The sequence below is a fragment of the Rhipicephalus microplus genome, chromosome 5 (assembly GCF_043290135.1).
Source record: "Rhipicephalus microplus isolate Deutch F79 chromosome 5, USDA_Rmic, whole genome shotgun sequence".
NCBI classification, from domain to species: Eukaryota; Metazoa; Arthropoda; class Arachnida; order Ixodida; family Ixodidae; genus Rhipicephalus; species Rhipicephalus microplus.
The window spans coordinates 46,143,797-46,156,619 of record NC_134704.1 but is presented as its reverse complement, the minus strand read 5'-3'; the positions used below and the strand labels follow the sequence as shown (position 1 = coordinate 46,156,619).

At 43.1% G+C, this 12,823-nt stretch overlaps 1 protein-coding gene across 2 annotated transcripts in view; it reads left to right on the top strand.

Moving 5' to 3' along the window:
• LOC119174624 (uncharacterized) overlaps positions 1-11,223 on the top strand; it is a 28,546-nt gene extending 17,323 nt beyond the window's left edge. For both annotated transcript variants that reach the window (XM_075895359.1, XM_037425612.2), the window contains exon 9: positions 1,291-11,223. In XM_075895359.1, the coding sequence (XP_075751474.1) occupies positions 1,291-2,864 (1,574 nt within the window). In that variant the 3' untranslated portion in view covers positions 2,865-11,223. The remainder of the gene's footprint in view (positions 1-1,290) is intronic.
• Positions 11,224-12,823: the final 1,600 nt, after the last annotated feature.

The window sequence follows — 12,823 nt, the reverse complement described above, 5'->3', positions numbered from 1 at the left end:
GCTTCAATGCCATCAGCGAGGACGGCGAAGGCGGAGTGGGGGCCATCGCAGGCAAGCAAAATCCTCACGATGTGAACAAAGGAGTTTGCTGACGAGCGTCGAAGCACCTAGGCTTAGCGTTGCAGAGCACACTTCACACGATCGCACAACCACGCACTAGGCTAGCCAAACACCATGTGGGCTGGGTAAACAAAACGGCGCGACGGTAGGCGACGGTGCCTCGGATACTCCGGAGGTGGCACTGGTAAACATTCAAGATAGCCAGCGTGGCCAGACCAAATCGGTGTGTGACGGTTAGTTCTAGTTCGAAGTGGTGAAACGCTTTACGAAAGCACTGCGCGAGAAGCCAGAGTGGCACACACGAGCACAAGCGCTAAAGCGAAAGGAACTTTATTGGCGCCAAAAAATTTCCGGGTGGATAGTTTCGATTGTCAGCGAAGCACCCTTGCACGATAAACACGGCCAGTGTTAGGAATCTCGAAGGCCGTGTGTGTTTCTTTGCTAACGATCAACGAGTCCAAGCAACAGATGCCGCCACAGTAGACCGGCGCGCTCATTCATGCCATCGTAATCGCGTGTGAAGCAGTTGTGGTGGTTTCCACTGGAGGTCAGTGGTGGTTTTCGACCTTCCATCGTGTCAAAAAGTCCGGAAAATTGGACTTCGGGGGGTTCGAGCGTCCGAAATTTCAGACTTCCTTATACATTGATTCTATGGAGCTCGTGGCGGTGCCGCGAAGATGTCCGAATTATCGGGCATGTCCGAAAATTCGGGTGTCCGAAAAATCGGCAGTTGACTGTTGATAAGTTCCATTTTGTTAACATGGTTGATTGGGTGAGTTGGTTTAGCAAACTTGATCACCGATGTTGTTCTCCCCTAAAGGCATAAATGATTATAATATGTGGGTTTTTACGCCCAAAAACATGATTTGGTTATGAGACATGCCGTAGTGGAAAGCTTCGAGACATTTTGGCCATCTAGTGTTCTTTAGTGTGCACTGACATTACATAGTACACAGGCCTCTACCATGCAGGGAAATGCGACCGCTGCTGCCGGGCCAGAACTCGCAGCCTTTGAGCCAACAACTGAGCTTTGTAGCCACCGATCTGCCTTCACAGACTAAAAGCATGCTTGCTTGCTTTGTTTTAGTTGCTGGTTAGGTCATCAGTTAGCCATCTACTGTAGCATTGATGTAGCCATGGAGTTTTGTTTTTATAGACAACATGCTTTTGCAGATGTTATCTCTTGAGCTGTGTTTATCAGTATCCTTCACATCTTTTGTTTATTTCTAGCATCGGTAACATCTGCGTCATCGCTCGGTGCACCCAGCCCAGATATCGACATCGGGAGCCTGTACACTGCAGTAGACAAATGCAACAAGCAGAGGCAAACCATCCACATATCAGAAGGTGTGGCATCCGTCACAGAAGGCCCGGCTAACTTGGACGAGCTGTACGCCAAAGTTCACAAGCCCCATCGCCAGCCTACCTCTACAGCCATCGCCTCACAGGAAGAAGGGGTTGAGGCAAAGAAATTCTCGGCAGCACCGTTGCACGAAGCCTTCCTAGTGCACGACAGGCCGCGGTCTATGCCTCCAAACATGGAGTCCGTTGTCTCGTGTACCAATGTCACACTCGTACAAGAGTTGGAAGAGAAAAAAGAACTTGTCGAGGCACTTCCACCACCGCCAGAAGAATATGCGGATCCCGCGTACGAAAGGGTTTACCACCAGGATTCCAGCGATACAGATCCTTGCTATGAGAGAGTGACCGGAGGGCATGGAAGCGACGGCATCTCGGACTCAGGCTACGAGAAGGTAGCCAAGAGGTTCGACAAGGAACCCGACTACGAGACGCTCCGCAAGGACGTCGCGACGGAGTATTCGGAGGGGGCTACTGACCCTCATTATGAGCAGATTAGGAAGAGTGACAAAGCATCCGCCGTCCGCGAAGACGAAGTGGCTTCTGGCAGTCGCGGACTGACTCAACAGGACAGTGGCTCCACGGCAGACTACGGCTATGAGAGGATAAAGGGTCGCCGAGGTCTCGCCGATGATGAAGGAAGCGACCCGGGATATGAACAGATTTGCCGAAGAGGAGAGGACGACACGAGCGACCCCGGCTACGAGCGTATCCACAGGAGTCACAGCGACGCGTGCAGCCAAGCGGACAGCGATCCCGGGTATGAGAGGATCAGGGATAGGGGCAGTGGCGATCGGTCGTGGCGCGGTCGCAGCAAGGGTGGTGACTTCGGCTACAAGAAAGCAGGCGCTCGCCCAGCCGCGGTCACCGCTGGCACCGCAAAGCAAGACAATAATGGGTCGAGCGACGAGACATACGAGAGCGTCCAAGACAACATAGTTCGAAAGCTTGGCTACAGCTTAATGAAAGGAACCGGAAGCAGTACAGAATCGCCGGTACCCAGTCCCGTTTGGAAGCAGGCGTCGGACGACAGCTCCACATCGGAGCGTGGTGCTGAAGACAGCAGCTCGGAAGAGCCGGGCTACGAAAGGGTCAGGCACAGGGACGGAGCTGACGATAGATCCGTTGGCAGGCCGGCGTCATCTGCGAGCAGGTGTCTCGGTGTGCAGGCAAGAATTTGGAGGTGCAGCGACAGTAATCTCACGACCAGCGTGGAAACGGCAGAGCGTGCAACCAGCACGTACAGCCTCAATGCGAACCTCGATGACAGAGACAGTGAGCCTGCAAACAACACGAATGGAGATGCGGCGCTCTATGAAGTCATCAGGGGATCCACAGACACAAGCCTTGAGCTTGTCACAGACAACGAACCAATTCCCATCACTTGGGCACGCAACTCAGCGGGCCGTTCATCGGAGCACAAAGAACGGGAGTATATCTTTTGAGACTTTGGCTGTCATGAGGCTTTTAACTCTTCATTAGTGCAATGGCATTCTTACCCCATCTTGCGCGTGTTTTGAATCAAATGCATGCGAGTGCTGCACACATTGCCGGTGGGAAGTTTCGTCGGCTTCTTAAAACATTTTATGAAACTTTCTTTCCTGAAGGTTTACGTGATTGTGTGTACCTATTTGTGCAGAGAGGGTTGTTGCAAATAGTTTTGCTTTGCAGGTGCTCAGCGCACGTGTGTTGCTCCAAGCTGTAAACAGTGTTTTGTACGTTGTGGTCTGTGTGAAACAGAGAGATTGAGTTATAAGATATGTTGAGATGTTGCTTATGTGGTTGGCATTGTTGCTGTGAGTTGCGTTTAAGAAGCTTTTAGTAATTATGCCTGCAGGAACTGCAGTATCTGTGCTTTTATTTACACATTATAATCAAAACAGGGTTAAGTGCATCATTTGCTGTTCTTTTTCATCGTAATGACGTGTTGCGAGGGGCATTTGCAGCACAGACTCTCAGTTCCTTTTTTTTAGCTGGTTATGCATGCGAGTATGTTTTAGGCGGGTGTTCACTCTTGTGCAATAATGGAGGTCGTGACATCACACATTCATTGTCATCGACCCTGTCAATCATTATCAATATAAGGTCTTGAGACATTAGACACCTATAAATGCATTTTATACTGGTGCCGGCAAATCAACACATTATTTTGTTGTTGACTGCTGAAATATTGTGTGTAGAGAGTGTCTATAGGTCTCTCCTGTACATAGCATAATGTGTTTTCCACCAGTACTTGTCATCTGCAAATAATATAAAAGAAGCATAGTAATGGTGAAATATCTGGAGGGGTTGCTGGCAACACCAAGGCACCATTCTGAGTTTACTTCTTTTCTCAAGGACTTGGTTTAAAAGTACAACAGCAATTTCCCATCCATGGATGAACCAATTAAATACCACTAAGTAGTACACTCAAATCTCGATATTACGAACCCAGATATAATGTAATATTGGTTATAACAAATCAAATGACGAATAGTCATGCATTAGCTATAGTGTTAATAATATATCTTTATAACGAATGTCTGGATATAATAAACTTATATTATGTAAGACGCAGCTTCATTATAACGAGGTTTGAGTGTATTACCATGTTTTAAATTCACTGCACTCTCCTTAGACAGGGCTTAAGCTTTAAAAAAAGCAACCCTATGCAGAAGGACTCCAAAACCCTCATCGAGAATGCCTGTATAGCTTAGGGAATTTATCGTAAACCTTTGAGAAGCAAGCACAGAACCTAACTGATATGGCACTTAAGTATATATGCCTTTTTTTTCGTCGCGGTATCACGAGTGCATCTTGCAGTTCACTCATTCCCGCTTATTGGCACGTGGTCAAAGGCAGTTAGTGTCTACGTTATTCGTGAATCATTTGATCATTATCAATTCTGTGTTTTAAAGCTTGCCTGTTTCAAAAAAATAGGCCATGAGCATTGATTCATCCAGAAAGCGTAATTGCATAGGCTTGTGTAATCCAGGCAAGATCATATGCTGGGCAATGTTTTGTTCTGATAGAGTTTTTTAGGGGCCTTACTTTCTTTAATTAAATATGAAAATTTCGTAGGTTTCTCTCAATTCTGGTGCTCATTTGTTTGTCTTATTCTTGTTGAGGACGAGCATTGCATGTTTTCATTTTATATGGCAATCTAGTTTTTAATATTTCACTGGATCCAGAAATTTCGGATGATACTGGTATTTTTATTACGTTTCATAATACTTACACTGTGCACCTTTTACTTCGAGCCTTGAAAAACTTATCTAATAAATTAAGGAGGAAAAAGTATATTAATCTGAATTTGCTACTGTTCTTATCAGTTTGTCCTGAGATTTGTAAACAATTTACTCTCTCACTGAATAACTTCATTTGTTCCTGAGGGTGTGATGCCGCCCTGTTCTAAAAACTTTTCTAACCTCTTTTTATAAATTTCTCACGATTGTGGCTGTGAAAAAAAAATTTTTTTAGCCGTCTTCTGCAATCCGCAGCATCTTTGCTACATTCCGCAAATTGCTCTAGTCTGTTATATTAACTACGCTTTCATTTGGCGTACTCATATTTGCTACGTTTTGTTCATTCCTACGTCACTATGGTTTGGAAGTGAAAGGGGTTTATAGTTTGTAGATGCACTTCTTCTGACGACAGTAATTTAGAAAGGCGTTACTGAAATTCACAAACTGTCACACTGCGTGGTAAGATGCCATCACTTTCACAGTTGATCCGATTGTACTTTTGTGAGGATTTCCAGTAAAAGCTTCTTTCTTCAACCCTCGTTAATACTGCAAATTATTTTAATAGATTTCTGATCCTGGCATGCTTTCGTTGTTTACTGCACGGTTAGAGATAACTTGGCCACGTTCACTTGGGCATGACCCAGAATGCAGAAATTGCATAGAATCGTAAGTGTGCTCATTCATGTGTGCGCATAACAATGTGCATATAACCAGTGTACAGTGATCTCGTTAACTATACACAGTGCCTCACCAAAAAGTATTATTTGTGATTTGGTGTTATAATTTCTGATTCGGTACACTGACCTATTGAAAGCGCAGAAAATGTCGCTTTGATGTTGCTGTACCACAGCAGTCGCCTGTCAGTGACCCGAAGTGTCAGGTCTCCGACATTTGGGACAGTGTGTTTTCCCGCCGTCATGAAATCAGAGTCAATATGCTTGTGCTCCAATTAATATTTCCTCTGAGGAACAAAGTCTCTTGGGAAAGGCATTTAGGCTGTTCTGAGTACACCATTATTTTGTGCCATTTATTTTTTCCTGCCAAGTATCAACTTTTGCCATATACAGATCAGCGAAACAGAGCCTGTTCAACGGAGTCGTTTACTGCAATACGAATCCACATATCCAACAACATTAGATCTAGTGCTGACTTCTTTTGTCACTTTGTTGAGAGAACACGTTGAAAGCGCTCTTCGGTTGCATGAATTATTTTTGTATGAGGAAGCCTGCCATAATACCTTCATTACGGTTGTTCATAGTATGCCAGGGGTGCAGCTAATCGTTGCAATCGAAATTATGCATGCCTTTGTTAATCAAGCATGACGTGACGTTTCTGTGTACACCGGTATATTGTTTTTACTTCTGCGCTGGATTGTCTCCACTATGCTAAACCTGTTCGTCCACAGTATTCCAAACGTAGCATTAGCACAGAAATCGTGTTATGTCTTTGGAAGCTCTTTTTTTCGCATTCTCTGATGTGTCCAGTATAAAAAGTTCGCAGTGGTGATTTGAAAGTATGAATTCTATTATGTGCTGACTATTTTATAGATTTGTTCTACAGGCTTTCATGATAGATTTTATCCAGTCGTGTCTTTATGTACTTATGTAAAAAAAATTCAATCCTGAATTTATTGCAAGTCGCTGCTTTGTGGGCCCTATTGTCTGCCTTGTGTGATTGCAATGGTATGCCTAATCTATATAACATATTTGTTGTCCTTAGGCAAGTTTCTGTTTCTCAGATTTTATTGACTGCTTTTGGGAGTCCACAATTTTTGAAAATTCGTGTGTGTGTGTGCGTGTGTGTGTGCAACGTTATCTTCATACAACATAATTTATTCACATTCCAGGGAGGTCGGAAATGTGCTGTTGTTAACTGCCTTGTCTCATTAGCACACCAATGTCAAATTTGCCGTGGCCTTACATTTTAAAAGAAGCTTTGCATCGGTTGTTTCCTCAGTTGACCTTGAAATTCTGCATTCATATTGTTGATAGACATATTAAATGATGTGATTATGTCATCAGTTTCTACAAATTAGGCATTTTTGCTCATTTTGAAAAACACTATGATAAAGTCTTAAACATCAATGTGATCTTTTGTTTCATCACCAATTCTCTCTGCACCGCACAGGTGAGATTGTTTTTTTTTAGTTACTAAATGTGCAGAGTATTTTTTTTATATGAACAGGTACATTTCCTGCCTGCTGTGCGAGTGTGTCAAAGCGTACAGGAAGTTTATAATGGTGCAATGCTATCCTGTATTCCTGCGAGATGTAATAACGGCTTGTGGGTCCCCACAAAGCCCAGTGCATAGCCATCACTTGTGTAGCATGGCAACTAAGGGAAGTTGGAGTAACCTAAATACTGTTGAGGACAGCATGTTGGTCTAGCTTAGTCTTGCTAGTTTTGCTACAGTATACCCTTTACCTTTTCTCAGATGTATTGCTGTGCTTAAAGTATGTGAAAGAATTGAAGCCCACATCACCCTTTGCCAGCAAAGTCATGTTAATCCCCAGTATGTTACTGTTTGTATTTGGCCTACAAATAGTGATAAAGAGTGAACACCTAAGGAAAGGCAGTGTCAAGCCTCAGTGTTGTTTCTATATGTTTTCAAAGATTTGTTCAAAATGCAAATGCGTAAATACAGACTAAAGATCATTTAGGTGCTATGGGGGGGGGGGGGGGCACATGTTATTTTTAAGGTTGTCCAGCTTCCCTTAAAAAAATCCGATTGTGTCTTCAAGGCTTCAGATTCTTGGTGAATGCAGAGGCTGCAAGATCATATCTTGAATTCAGGGTAAATTGTAGCTGTGGTTGTGTCTGAATGCTTAGCCTGTTGTGTGTGTCAGATTTGACTTATTGCTGTGTAATTTAATGCAAGTTACACTTAGACATTTTTAGCCTTTCTCATGAGTAACTGTAGTGGAACCATGCAACTTGTTGTGTACATAAACAGAAATTTTAGTTTTCATGCTCGGAAAATGTTTGTGACAGTGCAACATACTAACATAGCCACATATTAAGCTTCACTTGTTCATTAGTGGATTACTTATACACCTTACTCATCATGTCACGTAATTATAAAAATCCTCCCCTTTCATAAATAATCATAAGGGCACGTGAGGATTAAAACAGTACTTTGCAAATGATGGTGCTGAAGCCAGTAAGTATCTGTAGTCTGTCTGTCGGCCTGTGCTATGTTACTGGGGAGAAATGTGACTTTGTGATTATTAAAGAGCACTTAGATACTGGGTAAATAATATACTCTTTTTGTCATGTTATTGTATGCATTAATGAAATGTGAGGATATTTGGAACCAGAACTTATCGTAATTCTGGTTTCGAATTCTAACACTTCTTTTACTCCTAAATGTTCTGAACTTCTTCAGATGCAACCAGCTGAAGTGTAATAAATAATAATGATTGGTCAATAATGCATTTTAAAGGATGAAGGAACAAACTTTTGTGAACTACGCAACAATCTGATGCTCGCATTTATATTTACTAGAGTCACTGTCATTTAGGTACATTAAATGCGCTAGAGCCAGATTTCAGTCTATCGTCGACACTAAGAAAATATGTGTGGTATTTCTGCCCCTACAAATCAAGACATCTCTGCTACTTACCTCCCTTATATAAATGTTCCTGCCACAAACTTTATTCAGTTACAATTGACGTTGCGAATGTATCTTGACCTAGTATAACGAACAAATGTTAGTGTCCTGTGCTGTGATGATTGCATGCGTGTTTGCAATTCAAAGAATGAAGTACAAAGCATAGCTGAGCCATTGACAATAATATGTATATTCTATGAGCATTCAACAGGGGTGCCAGGTGCTGTGCAACTTCGCAAAACTGCCAATCAAGGTGCTTTGTGCAAAGGCAGTGAAGTAGTAGAAAGGGGGACTTTCTCTGAAGAGAGGCTACAGCCGTTCCTTGTGAAGTTCTTGAATTTGTTGCAACTATGTGTTGCATGTTGTGCTGGATATTACTGGAATGGCCTTGCAAGGTGCACGGTAATGCGTATGTACCCAATAAACGTCAGTAGCTTGTAGTTGCATGTATGTGTATACAATATCTTTGCGTAGATTCGAATCAGTAGCTCATTCGGCTTATGTTCGCTCACAAGTATGCATGGATCAGCCAAAAAACCTGCCCTGTTTCTTTTGTCACGTGTGCAATTCCCTGACGTGGACTATGCAGTGCAATCAACGTACAGTCTAACTTCGTTTGAGAAGCTCACAGGTGCATACAGGTTTTTGTTTGGGTAGCCAAAATCTGAGCAAAATGTACTTCTAAAGGAAATCATTATAGAAGAACAATACACTAATTAAAAAAACTTGTATGAAAATTCAAGCATTTGCTCGACAATATGTAAACAGAGCCTGAAGGTGTAGCTAACATTTTACTTTTTTTTGGGCAATGTAAGGAGCAATTGCTTTAAAACCTAAAGAAATTGACCTTTTGGGTGATCCGTGCTTAAATTGCTATAAGCCAATCGTGCTCTGTAGATTTGGATATTGTGGACTTGCTGTAAGCACCGTATGATGTTAATTGCAAAGCTCTAACGACGAGGGGCACGAAGGGCCGCTTTCTTACGAGAAACATTGAGCAGTCACCGTCTTCTATTACTAACGTCAGAAAAAATTGCTGAAAATGCATTTTTCTAAATGCGAGATGTGTTTTGTGGGCGGCCTGCAAGCCACTAGAACGCTACTAACTCTATGCCAAGCTTTTTTTTCTTCGAGTATTCTTTGAACAATTCCTTGGTTTGCCACTATTAAAAAATGAGGGGACCTTTTTTCACTGTTGTATTTATGAAACTGGTTTACCATGTTTGTTTTATTCACTAGTGTATATGTCACCGCACACTCTAGTCCTTTCTGCTCATGGCAGATCCCATACTGTCAGATCATCTTTATATATTTTGTACATCGTTCTCTTTGATGAAGCAGTAATAGCTTGCCTTCTGCCAATTCCAGTTTTTGTTAACCGTTTTGCCTGGAACACTGCCACGGTCTTTTCGGTGACTTTTCATCCTTAAAATGTGAAAGGCGATACCAAGAAAACTATGCTTGCACATGTGTTTTGAACCAGTGGAAATATATGTGCTGTCCATAAAATGTTTCGTAAACCTTGATGAATTATGAACCCATTTCACACTGGGAGAAAAATGTGAAGGTTTGTGCCCAAAATTTTGCAGGTCACTGCCACTACAGCCGGCAGCTGCAAATCTTGCCTAGTGGCATGCCTTACACCATCAGAGTTGTGATCTGCATTTTTGCTAAATAAGTACTGTTCCTTCATGCATGTAAAAAAAATGCTGTAAGAGCTGGTGGATTGCGTGTCAATAATAGCAAGATCGTGACAACACGGTAAACTTGACTGTGAGCAGTTGCATTTTCTAGTGTATGCCAAGAGAAAAAAAGCTCAGAACATCTGATGTTCACATAACTACATTTTGTAGCTGAAACCGTAGCGCACACTCTTTTGTGCAAGAAGTTTTATTGGACTTCTCAAGTGCAATTATAAGCTGTTGTGACAACAAAGTCCAACAAATGACAAGCACTTTCTGACAACTTGTGTATCTTTGACTGCATTGCATTCACTATTTGCATTTTATGGGAGTTGTGCTTATCTGTGTAAGTGTCATGAAATTATGCTTTAAGGAGCAGTTATGCATCAAGCATCAGGCACACCAATAAACAGTGTCAACCAATGTTAACAAATACGTTCGGTGAGATGCGCGTGGTGTGGTCTACGCTACACCATTTTATTGTTCATAGGGGCACAAGTCTGTAAATCTAATATTTATGAAAGATCGAGTTGGTGGGAATAAGCGAGTCTACGTTCTAATTCATGTTTACGTCATAATCCCAATTCAGGCATGTGGTGCCAAATATTTCTCACTGCATTGAAAGAAGGAGAATTGTCCCAGTGGCTTGTTTGTTAGGCGCAACCAACAAAGGCCAAGAAAAGCATAGGAGACATTATTTTATTGCGGTAGTGTAGTAATTGTGTGGATTTTAAATGAATTAAAGTTGGTAAAAAACGTCTTTTCCATCGGTGGGGTTTAGAGCAAAAGTGTCCTCTGCGCTCTCCTTGGTTAAATTAGTCTTGGTTTCATTCGGTCACAGTACCGAAGTAATAGGATCATATTGATGTGGTGCTTTAAGTGCAGTTCACAGTTGAGCCTTGCAATACCGCTATTTGACAGCTTAATAGTTCATTTGCAATTTACAAATGACACAGAAGTGTGTTATTATTTTACAGTGGCGACTTAAAGCCGCATCGCTCTATGGTGCAGCTAGTATGTAATGATTACTGCAGTTCATGTCGAGCACAACCACACTATCAGTTGTCCACCAGTTGCTTGCCCTTCAATACCATTTGAACAAAATGCACAGCGATCAGTCTGGCGTCTTGTGTGTAGCATTAGTGTGTATGTGTAGCGGTGCACATGTTGAAAACAAGTCCGCATACTGTTTGACTCTTCCTGTATTCATTTCTTGTCTGACACATGTACAAAGAATTATTGTGACCTGCTTCTCGAGCGCTACAATAAATGCATATTTTTCTGAAGTACAGAGCGCTACTGGTGTGACTTCCTTCTGTTGCCTATGTAGAGCATTTTCTTTTTCTACCTCGCACGGTATCAGCAGGTTTGTGTGTAAGATTGCATGCAGTCTTGATCACTCATTCCATACAGAGCTTTCACTCCAATACCTCCTTATTTTGTGACTACGTGGTATAAGTAGGTATCTGTGCGTGCATGTAGGTGCTGAATAACAAAAAATGGGACGACAATTCTTGCTCGTCACAGCGACAAGAAAAAGTTGGCATAGTTAGTCGGGCTGGTGATGATGATATGTAGGGCTACTATCCTTGCGAGCGAGCACCAGAGATTCTCATCAGCTTACCACTTCTGCTAACATTCATGTTGCTATTGGCATCACTGCGCAACTGTAAATAACTGGTTATAAAGATATATGCGGCTGTTTAACGTGTTTGCACGTGCATTTGTACATATATTTAGCGCCACATCGTAACTTTTTGCACAATAAAAAAATGGGACACATAGTCGCCTTCCATCCGCATGCTTTGCACGACATCAATTCCCGAGGCTTGTGGGATCTGCCGAATTGTTCTGTTTTTAATTGATCATTTGAAACTATAACAGCAGTAGCAGTGAAACCAGTAGAAACCATGACTAAGGAACACGCATTCCTTTGCAAGGGGTATGGCCTTTTTGTGCAGTTTGTGGTTACTCAAGTCAATACAAATCTTAGTGTTTTCATCCACGGGTAGATTTAAAAGAAGAAACACTGGCACCGGGAATGTGTTTTACTGTGAAGACCACTTTTAACGTAACCGCTTATAGTGCAGAATCGGTTACAATGCGGTCTTTTTGACTCTCGTTTACCCTCCCATAGAACGGCATGTATACGCATACCGCTTATTGTGCAGTTTCCCCCAAGATTAACGATCGTTTATAATGCGGTTGCCGTAAAATCTTCGCGACAAACGCGATAGAGAATGCGCGCCTGACAGGAGGCGCACAGGGTGTGCCGCTGGGGAGCGAGTGACGAGGTCGTTACGGTACGGAGGGGACGTAGAGTGAACGAACAAAGGGCGGAGGGAAGAAAAGGAGGACCCCGGCACGCTGCGCTGGCTCGCCGCCTTTGCACCGGCGCCGATGCGGCTACCTTTACGCGTCGCTAGCGTGGCTCCGACCGCGCGCGGCTCAACGAGGCACGTGCAATCCCGTACTTGTCAGCTGCGCTCGAGTTTCCTGTCGGGAAAAGCGTCGTCGTTATCGAGCTTGCTACAGATATCGAGTTTGCTATCTCGTTCGCAAACTTGAAAACATTTACGGTTTCATGACGCGAGCTTTCGCCTTTGCTGCGCCGCAGAGAGCGGTCTTGCGTTAAGTTTGGCGGGTTTTCCTCGTGTTTCCGCGAAAGCAAACTTCGTATCACGCACGCTGTTCTTGGTGCAGTGCTTGAGTGCGATCTTTTCGAAGCCGGATCTTCATGTCTTGGAGAAATTTCCCGCGACAACGTACCGAACGGCAGGCTAGGCCTAATCGGCGTTGGCTGCGTTTCAGTAGCGGTCGCGCGCTACACTAGTGTATTTGTATATATGAGGTCACGTCGGTAAGAGAACAAGAAGGATCGAAACAATG